The sequence below is a fragment of the Ailuropoda melanoleuca genome, chromosome 12 (genome assembly GCF_002007445.2).
Source record: "Ailuropoda melanoleuca isolate Jingjing chromosome 12, ASM200744v2, whole genome shotgun sequence".
Lineage (NCBI taxonomy): Eukaryota > Metazoa > Chordata > Mammalia > Carnivora > Ursidae > Ailuropoda > Ailuropoda melanoleuca.
The window spans coordinates 30,925,176-30,939,373 of record NC_048229.1 but is presented as its reverse complement, the minus strand read 5'-3'; the positions used below and the strand labels follow the sequence as shown (position 1 = coordinate 30,939,373).

The window sequence follows — 14,198 nt, the reverse complement described above, 5'->3', positions numbered from 1 at the left end:
GGGCAGCGAGCGGGGGTGGGCGGGGCGGGGCATCGCGGTTTGTGGGTGTGAGAGGGTCCATGGGCTTAGCGGGCCCAGGAGGGGCTCCCACTGCACAGCTCTTCCAGTGTGCGTATGGGCATCCTGGGGCGCAGGACGCCTGGCCGGCCGCAGTCTCCCCTGCTCCCGGCGACTCTGCGGGTGTCCGACTGGGTCTCGGCTGTCTTTCCCGGGATCTTTCAGCGCTCGCCCTTAACTCGGCTTCTGGCCGCATCTCTCCGTGCTTCTCCGCGTCTCTGACTTTGTGTCTCTGCGCCCCGCCCCCGCCCCGCAGATGTGTCCCGAGCGGTGGAGCTCCTCGAGCGGCTCCAGCGCAGTGGGGAGCTGCCCCCGCAGAAGCTGCAGGCCCTCCAGCGAGTCCTGCAGAGCCGCTTCTGCTCTGCCATCCGGGAGGTGAGAGCAGCGCGGCGCCGGGGCACAGGCGGTCGGCCGCCGTCCTGGTCGTCGTACGGAGCCCAGGGACTATGCCTCCCAGCAGCACCGGCGGCGGCCCGCCTTGGGGTGCCCGCACTTTAGCTCCGGGGTTCTTCGGGAGTTGTAGTTTCCTGGGGCTCCAGGTTGCGGGGGGCGGGGCCGATCCTTGGGTGGGAGGGTCTGCGGTCCTGGACTCGGGCATCGAAGGGAGGAGGGAGCTGCTGTTTCCCTGATGCTGTGGCGTCTTCACCAGGTGTATGAGCAGCTCTATGACACGTTGGACATCACGGGCAGTGCTGAGATCCGGGCCCATGCCACAGCCAAGGTGGGTGCCCCCTACCCATCCCTCATGGTATCCACTGAACTGCATGGTGTAGCTTAGTAACTTCCTAAAGTCAGTCATGCCTGTTTTTTCATGATTTTTGCCAATTCTATGTACCAGCGTTACTATTATTTACTGATATTATAATCTCATATGTTGTACTTAAATGTCATGTAAAGCATCTTGAGCAACTTCAAATGGAAACTAGTGCCATATACCTGACAAGAAGATACCTTTGAACACCTATACAATGAAGTAGCATGAAACAGTGAAATCTTTTTAAACTGTAGTTGTATGCTGTTTCTTGCTGCTTCCTGGAGGCTCTCAGCTCCTTCCAGGCCTTGTTTTTCTCTATTAAAAATCGAGATTGGCAAGCGTTGAGTATTTAAGACACGCTCACACCAAGTGGAGATGTTCTCTTTGACATGTCTGAAGCATCCAAAGTGAATTAAGAGACACTCATTATTACAGTGTGAGCTTGTGTTGAACTGTGGCAGGTGTCGTCCCCTGTGTGGGAAAGTGATCTGGCCCAAATCGCTCTCCGTGGCCCAGATCCTCCCCCCTCATCAGCCTGCGCACCATGGAGCGGCCCTCACCTCCCAGGGCTTTCTTTCTCTCCCAGGCCACGGTGGCTGCCTTCACAGCCAGCGAGGGCCACGCACATCCCCGGGTAGTGGAGCTGCCCAAGACAGATGAGGGCCTGGGCTTCAACATCATGGGGGGCAAGGAGCAGAACTCCCCCATCTACATCTCCCGTGTCATCCCTGGAGGCGTGGCTGACCGCCACGGAGGCCTCAAGCGTGGGGACCAGCTGCTGTCAGTGAACGGTGTGGTGAGTGGCAACTGAGTCTGGGCTCACACTCTGTTCCAGGTAGCACAGCCCCTGCTGTTATTCGTTCAACATGCAGCGGTGGAGTACTGCATGCTGGGCACTGCTACAGACCCTGAGAGAAGTATGCCTCAGCTCCTATATTCAAGGACTCCCTTCTTGGTGTGGGAGATTGACTGGAATAGTCCTAATCTGGGGAAATAATAATGAAGAAGCACAAAGCATTTCAAGAGCCCAAATGTGGATCTCACCAGACCAGTGTAGATGAGGGAAGTTTTTGCAGAGAAAGGAACATTTGAGTTGGGTTTTGAAGGACAAGGAGTTCTCCAGGCAGGGGCGCCTGGGTGGCACAGCGGTTAAGCGTCTGCCTTCGGCTCAGGGCGTGGTCCCGGCGTTATGGGATCGAGCCCCACATAGGGCTCCTCCGCTAGGAGCCTGCTTCTTCCTCTCCCACTCCCCCTGCTTGTGTTCCCTCTCTCTCTGGCTGTCTCTATCTCTGTCAAATAAGTAAATAAAATCTTTAAAAAAAAAAAAAAAAAAAAAAAAGGAGTTCTCCAGGCAAATCAGGTAGAGAAGAGTATTAGCAGCTAAGGTGTTGTAGGTACTGGCTGTGACTGTACATGCCTCCAAGCCGAACAGAAAGGGCTTAGGTCTAGAACTAGACGGCAGTACAGCTGGATCGGGAGTGGGGGCTGGCTATGCAGGGCCTGAGTGCCACCAGCCTGAGAAGCTGGGATTTTTGTCTCGGGGTTCTGGGGAGCCATGGGAAGTCTGTGAATAGAAGGATAGGCTCAGCTTGGAGGTGGAGAAGAACCCCTTTGGGACTCTATAGGGGACGGACTGAAGGCAGAGACTGGAGGCCAGAAGTTCTAGGGAGGAGGCTAGGTGAAAGTCCACTGGAGAGAGGATGAAGCCTGAGCTGGGGCCAGGGTGGTGGGGACAAAGAGGAGGGAGTCAGCAAGAGGGAGGGGGCTGGGGATTAACAGGCTTTGGGGACAGAGGGGATAAAGATGGACCTGGAGGTCTGGCTTAGTGAGTGAGGGCAGATAGGGCTTGTCCCTGACATGAAGGTTTTAAGGGGGGACACAAGGCCTTGACATCTCGGGCTGGTACCAGGCCCACCAACAGCAGGTCCCATTTCCAGGGTTGGGCTGGATGTGGGTGGTAGGCCCCAGGCCCAGGTGTCTGTGCACTACCTTGCAGAGCGTTGAGGGTGAGCAGCACGAGAAGGCAGTGGAGCTGCTGAAAGCAGCCCAGGGCTCTGTGAAGCTGGTAGTGCGTTACACACCTCGCGTCCTGGAGGAGATGGAGGCCCGCTTTGAGAAGATGCGCTCTGCCCGCCGGCGCCAGCAGCACCAGAGCTACTCGTGAGCCCTTTGCCCCCACACCCCGGCGCCCCTGTTGCCTCCTTTATCCTCAGAGTCCCAAACCAGGCCAGTGATTTCTGGTACCTTCATGGCTACCCCCAGCCCTGGCTCCTCTCCCTGGGGTTCTGACCTTTGACCCCGACCCAGGCTCTTACAAGCCACTCTGGCTAAATCCCTTGGGGACACCCAGCTCACTGTCATCCCAAGATCCACTCTCCGGAATCCGTCAATCCACTTCCCTGGGCCCTTGGCTCTGGAACCCCCGTCCTGGTTCTCTCCCAGCCCTCCCCGGGTCCCCTCCCCTGAGCTTGGCTCCCATCTTTTCACTCTCTCTGCAGGTCCTTGGAGTCTCGAGGCTGAAGCCACAGTATCTGGACCCTCACCCCGCGCCCTACCCTGTACAGTATTTATTGTCACCGGCTCCTTATTTAAAGATCTTTGACCCCCACTGAGTGTCTGTGTGTCTGTCTTGCATCGTGGGGTTAGAGTGTCTTGGGATGTGGGGGAGGGAGAACAGCTGAAATCTAGAGCAGGCCGGGAAGAAACCCTTTTCAGAGTCTGAGAGCAGAGGTAGAGTTTCCCCCAAGGTCTGAAGGCGGAGGCTGGCCGGCTTCCTAGGCATAAGTCCAAGGCGGAGGCTGGGACCCTGTCTGGGTCCGAGTGCGGGGTCGTAACCGAAGACAACGCCGCCTGCCCTTAAAGAGAGACTGAGGGCGAAGGCCAAGCCCCTTCTGTAGTTGGTCTGACAGCGGAGTCCTGAGAAGCTGCAGAGCCGGTGGGCGGCCTCTGTGTGGGCGGGGTGGAGCGAACCATTAGCTTCGTTCGCCAGGGGAGCCCTGCAGGCTGTACTATCATCAGCGTGGGGGGTGGGGGTGCCGCGTGCAATTCCCGAGGTGGGCGCAGGGGGTGCAGAACAAGGTGCACTCGCCGACCCGGCATTTACCCCACCTTCCAACCTGAGCGCGTGTCTCCGGAAGCTGCCCCCGCCTTAAAATCCAACCTTTACTCCCACCTCACCGCTGGTCCAGCCCTCGCGTCCCGTGCGGCGCTAGGGCCGGCGCGTGCCGCCTCCGGGATCCAGGGTCGCAACTCGCATTCCACGCCGCGCGCCACTAGCTCCAGGTGACATCATCCCCCTGCCGGACTCCGCCTCCCGCCCCAGCCGCCGCACGCCGCGCGTTTATTGGCCAGCGCTCCTTGAGCCCCGCCTTCCGCTCTCCGCCCGCGCGACCCCTCCCAGTCCGTGCGGAGGCGGGGTTTAGCCACCGGCCGGCGCCGACGACGCCTCCCATTGGCCATTCAGAGCCGTCTGTCAGTCTCCTGTTAAAGGGGCCACGACCGCACGGGAGCTGGGGGGGGGAGGGGAGGAGGAATTTTTTTGGGGGGGGAGGTGGGATTTGGGGGGCGGGTGGGCACCCCTGGATCTGGCGGCTGCGGCCCCGCGGGGGGGAGGCTGAACGGTGATAGGGGCAGGGGGCTATTTTAGGGGGTAAAGGGCTGTGAGACCGTGAGGGGGAGGGGGGGTCCCCAGCGCCCAAGCCGGAGCCAGAGACGCGGAACCCGCGCGAGCGGCGGAGACAGGGCTCCGGAGCCACAGATCCGGGCCCCGGCCGCCGCCAGGGGCCCCGCCCGGTCCCCCCACCCCACCCCACGTCCCTCCTGAAGCCCAGCTCCGCCCGCAGCCGCCGCGGACCAGGTAGGTAAGAGCCCGGCCCAGCCCGCTTGGCAGCGCCCACCCCGGGGACCCCTCGCCGAGCCTCCCTCGCCTTCCCGAGATCCTGGACTCCCTTCTTTATCCCCGGGGGCTCCGGAGCCCAGATTTCACAGCCCAACCCCAGAGACTCAGGCGTGCCCCTCCCGGCTCTCAGAGTCCCCAACCGAACCCTAGAATCCCAGGCGTACTGCCGCCTTGCGCCTCGTCCGGGGCCCAGGAGCCTGGATTTCCCAGTTCAGCCCCGGCAGCCCCCTCTGGACCTACATCCTCCTCCTCGGCCCATTCCCGGGAGCTCCAGACACCTGCCGTGGCTGTCTCAGACCCCCGGCTAGGGCCAGCTGCCCCCCGTTGGGTGTGCATAGTCCCCTATTCATGCACCCGGTCTTCCCATCTCCAGCCTCCGGCTTGAACAGCCAGCCTCCTCCCTCGGTCCAGGCCGGCTCGGAAGCCGCCCTGGACACAGGCCCGCTCTGGAGCTGTCCATGGTCAGCGCACTCGGCAGCCTCACCTCCCCCACCTCCTGCTGCTGCTGCCGCCGGGGAGGGGGCGCCTGCGGCGCGGGGTATACCCCCCGCCGCGCCTTTAACCCGGAGATACCCGGGGTCCTCTCCAACCCGGGCTCCTGGGCCTCGGGGTTCCGCTGGCGAGAGTCTCTCGGCCTGTCCTCAGTACCCCAGGTTTCTGGGACCCCAGCTGCTTCTTGAGGAGTCAGGGCTTCTAAATGTTCCTGCCTGGTCCACCCTTAGGGACCTTGGCATCCAGGGATCCAGCTCCCACCTGGCTCTGGAAGCCCTGTGCTCACTCTGTCTGGCTGAAGGCCCAGGTGGTAGCCCCCACCCGCTCAGGACCTGGGAATCCAGTTTCCCAGCTCTTGCCCCCTTTAGAGACCCAGTGCAACAGCCCCTGTGCCCCTCAGGCAAATACACCCAGCCTCCTGGCACCCCAGCATCTGCCTGCTTAGGGATTTGGGCACCATGACTATCTCCCTTTGAGGGACTTGGAATGCAATTCTTAATGCAATTCTCTGGCTTCTGCCCACCTTCCCTCTTGGAGACCTAGATGCTTTGTCCCTGGTCCTGCATTGCCTCAGGGACCCAGGAGTTCAGACCCCACCTTCTGTATTGCCCACCAAAACCATCAGCCACAACCCTCCTTCCCAACAAGGACTCAGGCTCCAAGCTTCCATCTCCTGTCCTTTATCTCCGCAACAATTCAGGAGTCCAGGCCCCACCAAGTATCAAGCCCATTAGCTTTTACCCTTAAGGACCCAGGTCACCCCAGCCTCACAACCCTCCTCAACTTGACATCTCTAGTGGCCTTATCAAACCCCTGCCTCATCCCCATATCATCTCAGGCACTGGGCTCCCTGGGGGTTCTCTTCTCTATTCCCTGAGACCCAGTTTCTTGAGATGTTTCCAGCACCCTATCTTGATGTTTCCATCATGATGTCCCATCCTCTGAGTACAGCTTCTCAGGCTGATGAGCAAAACATACATTGCTTCCTCTAGATGTGTTCTGTGACCTGGGTTCATTAGATGATCTAGAACCTACCCACTATCTTCCATATTTCCAGTTAAACTGTGCCCTTGCAATGCTCTAGATTCTTTCTAAATCTTAGAACACTCTCAGTCAATATCTCTGTTCTGTTTTCACCCATGGTATGTTCTCAATTCTAGGTTAGATGCTAAATTCCAGGCATGTATTTCCCCAGGGGAGTTCAAATGTCTTGATAATGCCCCCAAACCAAATTCTGATCCCACCTTCTCCTCACATATGTTCCAAATTTTTAAGAAACCAGTACTTGCTTATTCTCTGCTAAAAGTTTATTTTAAGTGTGTTCTAGGCTCCAGCCATATCCTTGGCATTGTTCTAGATTCCGTTCTCTTCCCAGGGGCATTCTACATTCTAGAATATGTGTGCTCCAATTATGTGTTCTAGCCTTTCTCCAAATTGTGCTATCAATTTTAAAATGCACTTTCCTATTTTAGGTTCCATCCCCTTCTACAGTCTTAAATCTAAAGGATTCTCACTGAAATGTTGTACATCTTCCTTTTTTTCATGTACTAGGTTCTAGGCCCATCCATTCCCACCTTTTCTGTCCATCTTTTCCCTAATGTGACCTTCCTTTAGAACTTACCTCTTGGAGGACTGTGGGCTTCCTCCTCCATCTGCCACTTTAGCATTCTAAGCAGGCTCTAGGCCCATCTCCTCTTTTGGATTCTTCAGCTAGAAATGTCCTCATTTCCAGAACACCCCCCCCCTTCCTTTGCCAGCTCAGTCCTTATGCCAGTAAATTCTCAATTCCCAGTATGCTTCTGAATCTTCCCCCAGGCACTTCTAAGTTCCAGGCAAACTCTTTGCTACTTTCTAGGGTTTTTTCCCTCCACCCCCAGGGCATGTTCTGAATTCTAGAGTCTACCTTCTGCCTTGCGTCTGTCATCTAGACACATGATAACACCAAGGGTGTGACCCCTGCTATATTCTTTGTTACACCTGCATCCCTGTAGGTTCTGAGTTCTAGATGTCTCCTGACTAGGTTTGTCATGCATTGCACTAGGTATATTCTTAGATATCATTATGCTCCCCTCTGTGTTTAGGGTTCTTCAGTGACCCAGACCACTTTTTAATTTGTTGGGTTGATTTTGACTGTTCAGGTTCCAGACCTGGGTTCTAAAATATGCCCCTCTACTTGGCCTTATGTGAGGCTTTTACCCCAAGCACACTGTACATGTGGAAACACATGTCCTTTCTGCACTCTGTACTGTTTTCCTGCCAGTGGCTTTCTAGATCCTACACCCAGCCTTGCTAAATTTTATTTCCTTCTCAGTGAATTTGAAGTTCTACAGCGGCTTCTCGGAAACATCCTGTGTTGCCTCTCCCGAGAAGATTCTGGGTTTTAGATACCATGTTGGTTTTGACCTGTCTCCTTATAAATATTGTCTTAAATCTGGCCTCTGGTGTCTGTCTAGATTCCCAGGGGCACCTCTTCAAAGACTCAAGGCTGCAGGCATCTAGCTGACTTCACTCTCAGGTTCCAGGGCCCTCCATCCCCTCCTCTTCTCATTGAAGTCCAAGACCCCAGTTCCAGGTTTTGGACATAGTCTGCACACTGGGTGGAGCTGGGAACTATCCACTGTCAGAACCGGTTATGCCGCTACCTGGAGGGAGAGAAGGAAAGGAGGGAATAGAGTGAAAGTCCCTCCTGCTTTCGACCAGGCTAGCTGGACCCGTCTGACCTGATGTGTGTGAAGGGAGCGGCTCAGGAGACCTCCCTTCATCTCCGCCCACGGTTCATGCAACCAGATTCCTGGGGCCTGGGGGCCTGGACTCCTGGGTTCTGGGGGAAGAGGGGTCTGAAGCCTGGGATTTCTAGGTCTGAGGTTGAAATCTCAGATTCTTGTGTCCCTGTCTGACCCCCAGGATTGGGGAAGAGGCGGCTGGAGGCTCAGACTCCGGGGTCTAGGGGAGAGAAGGGAATTGGGGACCCAGCCTCCTGTAACCTGAGGTAGGAGGGAGCTGGATCTTGGACTCCTGGGTTGTGGGAGATGGCTAGCAAGTGGAGTGGTTTTTAGATTCTTCTGGAGCTGGGGTCCAGATATCTGGGAAATTGGGGGCAGGAGTTGGGCTGGATAGGTGAAGACCATCCCTGTGAATCTGTACTGGTACCACTGACCTAATTCTGTGGCCCCAGTTCTTTGACCTCCTGAAGGCATGGTTCTCAGCTGGGCTTGTCTTCTCATTCATGCAGTGGGTTAATGGGCATTCCCAGCAGGGTCAGAATAGGTAGACTGATTTTCCCCCATTGACTCAGGCAATGGGTCACTTGGATTTGGTTTCTCTGGTCTGAGATGTGCTGCCAGTGCCTGATGGAGTCTGACCTCGGTTTCCCAAAATGCTCTCACCCACGTAGCTAGGCCTGATTTCCTGAGAGCAATGGGTTTCAGTTTATTCTGTGCCGTGATCAGAATGGATGGGACCCAGTTTCTTCTGTACAATGCCTGGGTTGCCCCACCTCGGTTTCCACTACGGAGTATCCCAGTGGCCGTGCCTCAGTTTCTCTGCCAGTGCCTCGACGAGGGCGGTCTCTGTTCCCTGCCCCCTCCCCACTCCCGCAGGCCAGCACCGCCGCCATGATGTGCGAGGTGATGCCCACCATCAGCGAGGATGGCCGGCGGGGCTCGGCGCTGGGCCCGGACGAGGCGGGCGGCGAGCTGGAGCGCCTTATGGTCACGATGCTCACGGAGCGCGAGCGCCTGCTGGAGACGCTGCGCGAGGCGCAGGACGGGCTGGCTACGGCGCAGTTGCGGCTGCGCGAGCTGGGCCACGAGAACGACTCGCTGCAGCGCCAGCTCAGCATCGCTCTGCCCCAGGTCTGGGAGGGACCGGGGCGGGGCCTGCGGGAGGCGGGACCTCGACCACCGAAGGCGCGGAGAGGGCGGTCCGGAAGGGGCGGGACTTGGCGCAGGGAAGGGAGGAATGCATGGAGGTGGGGGCTTGCCGATGATGGGCGGGGCCTGATCCGCTGGAAGGGGCGGGATTTAGCAGGGAGGGGCGGGGCCTTCAAATTTCCAGCCCTGTATAATGAGGGAGAGGGGAAAATATTGATCTAATTGTCCGGATCCTGCCCACATCTGGACAGGAGTTTGCGGCTCTGACGAAAGAGCTGAACTTATGTCGGGAGCAGCTGCTGGAGCGGGAGGAAGAGATTGCAGAGCTGAAGGCGGAGCGCAACAACACGCGGGTGAGGGGTGTGGGGCCGGGGCCTAAGCGGGGTGGGCGGGGCCACGAGGTGTTGCAGCCTGACCCATCTTTTTTACCCATCTTGCCTTCCTGTCTTCTTCCTCCTCCCACTTCCTGGTTGGTCTCCTCTGGTCCCCCCCTTCCTTCACATCTCCTCCCTTATCTCCATAATTGTTCTTTTCCTACACCATTCCTTCTTTGACCATGCCCCTACCTCTGATATCTCTCTCTCTTCCTGACCTCTCTCCTTACCCCTTTGCTTGGCTCCTCTCTTCTCCGTGTGTCCGCCCCACCTGTCTGAACCACCCTTGTCCTCGACCCTGCCTCTCTTCCCTTGTCTCTTTTCCTTGGCCCGGTGACCACCCTGTAGCTTCTCCTTGAACACCTGGAATGCCTGGTGTCCAGGCACGAGAGGTCACTGCGCATGACCGTGGTAAAGCGCCAGGCCCAGTCCCCGGGTGGGGTCTCTTCCGAGGTGGAGGTGCTCAAGGCCCTAAAATCCCTCTTCGAGCACCACAAGGCCCTGGATGAGAAGGTATGCGAATCGGGAGAAACTGGATGTAGAACTTAAGCCCGTGGTTGTCTGGGGCTGGCCTGGATAGGAGAGATTCTGGCTGTGATTGACTGGGGATGTCCTAAGTGGGAAGAATGTTAACTGAGATTGATTGGGATGGGCGACTCAGACTGGGACCTGACTGGTTGAAAAATGAATTTCAGGGGTTACCGGTGGTTGGGGCTGCCTTGGTAACTGGTTGGAGCTGCACATGCATTACGGGTAGAGAAATGCTAATGTTGCCCTATCAGGCCGGCCCAGGGGTGTTCGGCCTCATGGTCAACTGTCCTAGATTTTGTCTGATCCCCATCTCACTGTGTCCTGCCCTCATCCCCAGGTCCGGGAGCGACTGCGGATGGCGCTGGAGCGGGTGGCGGTGCTAGAGGAGGAGTTGGAGCTGAGCAATCAGGAGGTGGGGGCGTGGCCAAGAAGGAGGAGGGACTAAGGAGCTACCAATGGGGTGGAGCTGATTGGGTGGGTTCGGGGCTAAGGGAAAGAACGGACTATGGAGGAAATGGATGGATGGGGAACATTAGGGCTATAGAGGACACCGCCACTAGGAGGCTAGGGGGAAGAGTAAGGGTGGACTTCTTCACATGGGCGGCTAAGGAGAGATACAATGGAGGCGCAGGGTCTAAAGACAGACTGTGGGATGGGGTGGCCCCAATAGGACCAGTGCCAGTGGGAAGTAGAGCCGGGGGCCCTAGGACTCCCTTTGTCCTGATGTCCGTTTCCGTTCCCAGACGCTGAGCCTTCGAGAGCAGCTGTCTAGGCGCCGATCGGGGCTGGAGGAGCCCGGAAAGGATGGGGACGGGCAGGTGAGCGGTGGAAGTCCTTCGCTCCCCTTGCTCGTCAAGGATCCCCATCCCTGTGACCTCGACTCAGCCCCCTAACTCTGTGATGGTCCTTTTAATGTTTGGTATGATCCTCACTACCTCTATGACTTCTGAAGTCCTAAGATCCTTATTGGGCTTGGACCTCTGATTCAAGTCACCTAGCTAACTTCTGCGACCTCCAGGCTGATCTTTGATTCCCCCCCTCCCCCATAAACTTTCTCCTTGTATTCTCTCTATATCTCTGTGTTCCCCACTCCGGGTTCTGTCCCTTCTTCTCTCCCTGTTCCCACTCCAGCCCCTTGCCAATGGCCTTGGTCCTGGCGGGGATTCGAACCGGCGCACAGCAGAGCTGGAGGAGGCCCTGGAGCGGCAGCGTGCGGAGGTGTGCCAGCTGCGGGAGCGCCTGGCGGTGTTGTGCCGCCAGATGAGCCAGCTGGAGGAGGAGCTGGGCACCGCCCACCGCGAGCTGGGTAAGGCCGAGGAAGCTAACGCCAAGCTCCAGCGCGACCTCAAGGAGGTGAGGCCGGAGCCCCTGGTGGGCTGCCCTCTGTCCCTCCCTCCCCCAACCCTCACCGTCCTCCTTTGCCCAAAGTCACAGAATTCATGAATGGTGGAACCTGGATTCGGTCCACAAGCTGTGTGGACTCTCCTCACTCGTTGCTCACCCGTAGAATGGGATTTAAGACCCTTACCAGAGGGTTGGCACATGACACACACATAGTAGGCGTTCAATACCTGGTCCGAGGGATGTTATCATTGGGAAATTCTCTTGTGCTTTTTTTTTTTTTTTAGATTTTATTTATTTATTTATTTGAGAAAGATCATGAGTGGGGAGGGGTTGGGGGAGAAGGGCAGAGGGAAGAGGAAGAAGCAGGCTCCCTGCTAAACGGGGAGCTGGAGGCATGGCTCTATCCCACAACCCCTGGGATCACGACCTGAGCCCAAGGCAGATGCTTAAACCAACTGAGCCACCCAGGCGCCCCACTCCTGTGCTTCTAAGTTGAAGTCCTTTGTCTGCATTTCACCCCATCCTGGCTTAGGCCCCTTGATCCTAACTCTTATGTCCCTGGGACTGCTGGGAAATGTAGGGTATGGATTCTGGAAGTCATTGGATGAGAAGAGCGAGCACTTTATTTTTCATCATCCATTGGGACTTCCACCTCAGGTTTTAAGCCTGGATGGCCCTGGGGCCTGTTGGGAAGTGTGGCCCCACCTCATGGACCCCTAGGCTGAAGTCCCTCTTCCTTGAGACCCTGTAGCCCTGTCTTAGGTTTTCTGAGCCTGTGCTACCCTGGGGCTCTTGGGAAATGTTTCCTCCTATGTGGAAAAGGGACTTTTGTTTTTCATGAGACCCTAGGGCACTTGCTCTGTGATTCTAAGCCTGGGCTGTGCCAGAAGCTGGTGAAAAATCTAAGGCCTGGATTTCTTTCTTTTTCTTTCTTTCTTTTTCTTTCTTTCTCTCTCTTTTTAACTAGCTTCAGAGGTAGAATTTAGTGATTCATCATTTGCATATAACTGGAATTTTTTTTAAAGGTAGTTATTATTATTTTTAAGTAAACTCTACCCCCGCAGGGTGGAGTTTGCACTCACGACCCCCAAGATCAAGAGTCACATGCTCTACTGACTGAACCAGCCAGGCACCCCTAAGGCCTGGATTTTTGAGGAAAGTGGGCCAAGAAGAGGTCATCCATATGGGGAGGGTCTAAGACAGTACACCCTAGAAGCTCATGGGAGGTGTGGTACCACCATTTTAACTCTCAGGTGGTGGGGGTGCTAAGGTTGGCTGTTCCTGAGAGTTCTTGGCGGGTGTGGTTCCACCATTCTGACGCCCAGATAGCAGGAGACTTCATTTCCCAGGATACCCTGGATTGCCCGATCTGGGGTTCTAAGCCTACACTACCCGCGGGGCTTTCTGGGAGCTGTCGTCCACGTGACTATTTGCGGCCTCTGTAGGCGCTTGCGCAGCGGGAGGATATGGAGGAGCGGATCACGACCCTGGAGAAGCGCTACCTGAGCGCCCAGCGCGAGGCCACGTCTCTGCACGATGCCAACGACAAGCTGGAGAACGAGCTGGCCAGCAAGGAGTCGCTGTACCGACAGGTGGGGGCACGGCCGGGGAGGTGACGTGGGGGCGAGGCCCGCGGCCTGTGTGACCTAGCTGCTCTCCTTCCCCCTCCACCCCCCACCCCCACCTCTGTCCTCCCTCAGAGTGAAGAGAAGAGCCGGCAGCTGGCGGAGTGGTTGGACGACGCCAAGCAGAAGCTACAGCAGACTCTGCAGAAGGCGGAGACCTTGCCCGAGATAGAGGCACAACTGGCCCAGCGCGTGGCAGCGCTCAACAAAGTGAGGAGAGGCCTGGGGCGGGAGTGTTAAGTGGAATGGGGGCAGGGCCTGGGGGTTTGTGGGGTGTTCTCTAGTCCTGACTGACCGGGTGGCCCGGAACGCAAAAGAGACAGAACGGACCCTGAGGAAGGGACAGGGCGCGAATCTTAGTGCAGGGTCTGGAGTCTCTCAGGGGAGGAGCCTGGAGCTGGGGGGCAGGGCGCCCACCCTTAGAAGAGGCGGGGCCGGATCCTGACTGGTTCCCAGTGGGGCAAAGTCAGATGCCCTGGCTTCCTGTCTGCTAGGCTGAGGAACGTCATGGGAATTTTGAGGAGCGGCTTCGGCAGCTGGAGGCCCAGTTGGAGGAGAAGAACCAGGAACTGCAGCGGGTGAGGGGGGCGGACGACTGCAGAGCGGGCGGGGCTTTGAAGCTGGGGCGGGAGCTTGGGTGAGGGGGTGGAGTTGGGGGGGGCGGGAGCTCAGGGCAGGGGCGGTTCTCCGGGCCAGCATCCCTGTCCCGCTGTCCTTTGGGCAGGCCCGGCAGCGGGAGAAGATGAACGATGACCACAATAAGCGGCTGTCGGAGACGGTGGACAAATTGCTGAGCGAGTCCAACGAACGGTTACAGCTGCACCTCAAAGAGCGCATGGGGGCCCTGGAGGAGAAGGTGTGCCCCAGCCCGGGATTTCAGTAACCTGCAGTCCCAGACCGACTCTTTCTGGAATCCCGGAGCCCCAGACCTTTCCCCAAACCAGTTAGTTGAGATCTCAAATCTGGGCATCCGGAATTTGAATTCAACAGGCTTCTCTGGACTGTTGTTGGGGCTATTCTTTCACCTGATCTAAACACCCCAAGAGCTGAATTCTGGGGCACCCATGCCCTGAGTTCTTGGCTTTTCCCCAAGCTTCTCACCCTTTGGACCCTCACACTTTGAAGACTATTTATTTATTTATTAGTTTTAGACAGTGTGAGCAGGGGGAGGGGCAGAGGGGGAGGAAGAGGGAGAGAATCTCAAGCAGACCCCCTGCTGAAGGCGCCAGGGGCAGGGTGGCGGGGGGAGGG

General features: G+C 57.2%; 3 protein-coding genes across 9 annotated transcripts in view; 2 read left to right on the top strand and 1 right to left on the bottom strand.

Moving 5' to 3' along the window:
* LIN7B (lin-7 homolog B, crumbs cell polarity complex component) overlaps positions 1 to 3,419 on the top strand; it is a gene marked incomplete at its 5' end in the record, with an annotated part of 6,244 nt that extends 2,825 nt beyond the window's left edge. Inside the window, 5 exons of the mRNA XM_034638980.1 lie at positions 314 to 432; positions 707 to 778; positions 1,398 to 1,607; positions 2,808 to 2,971; positions 3,310 to 3,419. Of these exons, the coding sequence (XP_034494871.1) occupies positions 314 to 432; positions 707 to 778; positions 1,398 to 1,607; positions 2,808 to 2,971; positions 3,310 to 3,331 (587 nt within the window). The remainder of the gene's footprint in view (positions 1 to 313; positions 433 to 706; positions 779 to 1,397; positions 1,608 to 2,807; positions 2,972 to 3,309) is intronic.
* On the bottom strand, positions 2,967 to 5,045 carry C12H19orf73 (chromosome 12 C19orf73 homolog). The gene is given in 5 exon segments (XM_034638979.1): positions 2,967 to 3,671; positions 3,673 to 3,732; positions 3,734 to 3,877; positions 3,879 to 4,019; positions 4,950 to 5,045. Coding segments are annotated over 5 exon segments (717 nt in total). The 3' UTR covers positions 2,967 to 3,395.
* The window catches only part of PPFIA3 (PTPRF interacting protein alpha 3), a 33,286-nt gene continuing 23,491 nt past the window's right edge, over positions 4,404 to 14,198 (top strand). For 3 of the 7 annotated variants that reach the window (XR_004629161.1, XR_004629160.1, XM_034672774.1), the window contains exons 1-10: positions 8,816 to 9,055; positions 9,325 to 9,426; positions 9,796 to 9,960; positions 10,316 to 10,390; positions 10,722 to 10,796; positions 11,110 to 11,331; positions 12,768 to 12,914; positions 13,023 to 13,157; positions 13,442 to 13,525; positions 13,672 to 13,803. Coding sequence is in view for 5 of the 7 variants with exons in the window: in XM_034672774.1 (XP_034528665.1) it covers positions 8,816 to 9,055; positions 9,325 to 9,426; positions 9,796 to 9,960; positions 10,316 to 10,390; positions 10,722 to 10,796; positions 11,110 to 11,331; positions 12,768 to 12,914; positions 13,023 to 13,157; positions 13,442 to 13,525; positions 13,672 to 13,803 (1,377 nt within the window). In the remaining 2 variants the exon portion in view is untranslated. Of the gene's footprint in view, positions 4,672 to 4,701; positions 9,056 to 9,324; positions 9,427 to 9,795; positions 9,961 to 10,315; positions 10,391 to 10,721; positions 10,797 to 11,109; positions 11,332 to 12,767; positions 12,915 to 13,022; positions 13,158 to 13,441; positions 13,526 to 13,671; positions 13,804 to 14,198 lie in introns of those variants that run through there. The other 4 variants (XM_034672775.1, XM_034672772.1, XM_034672773.1 and 1 more) reach the window with 3 other exon arrangements.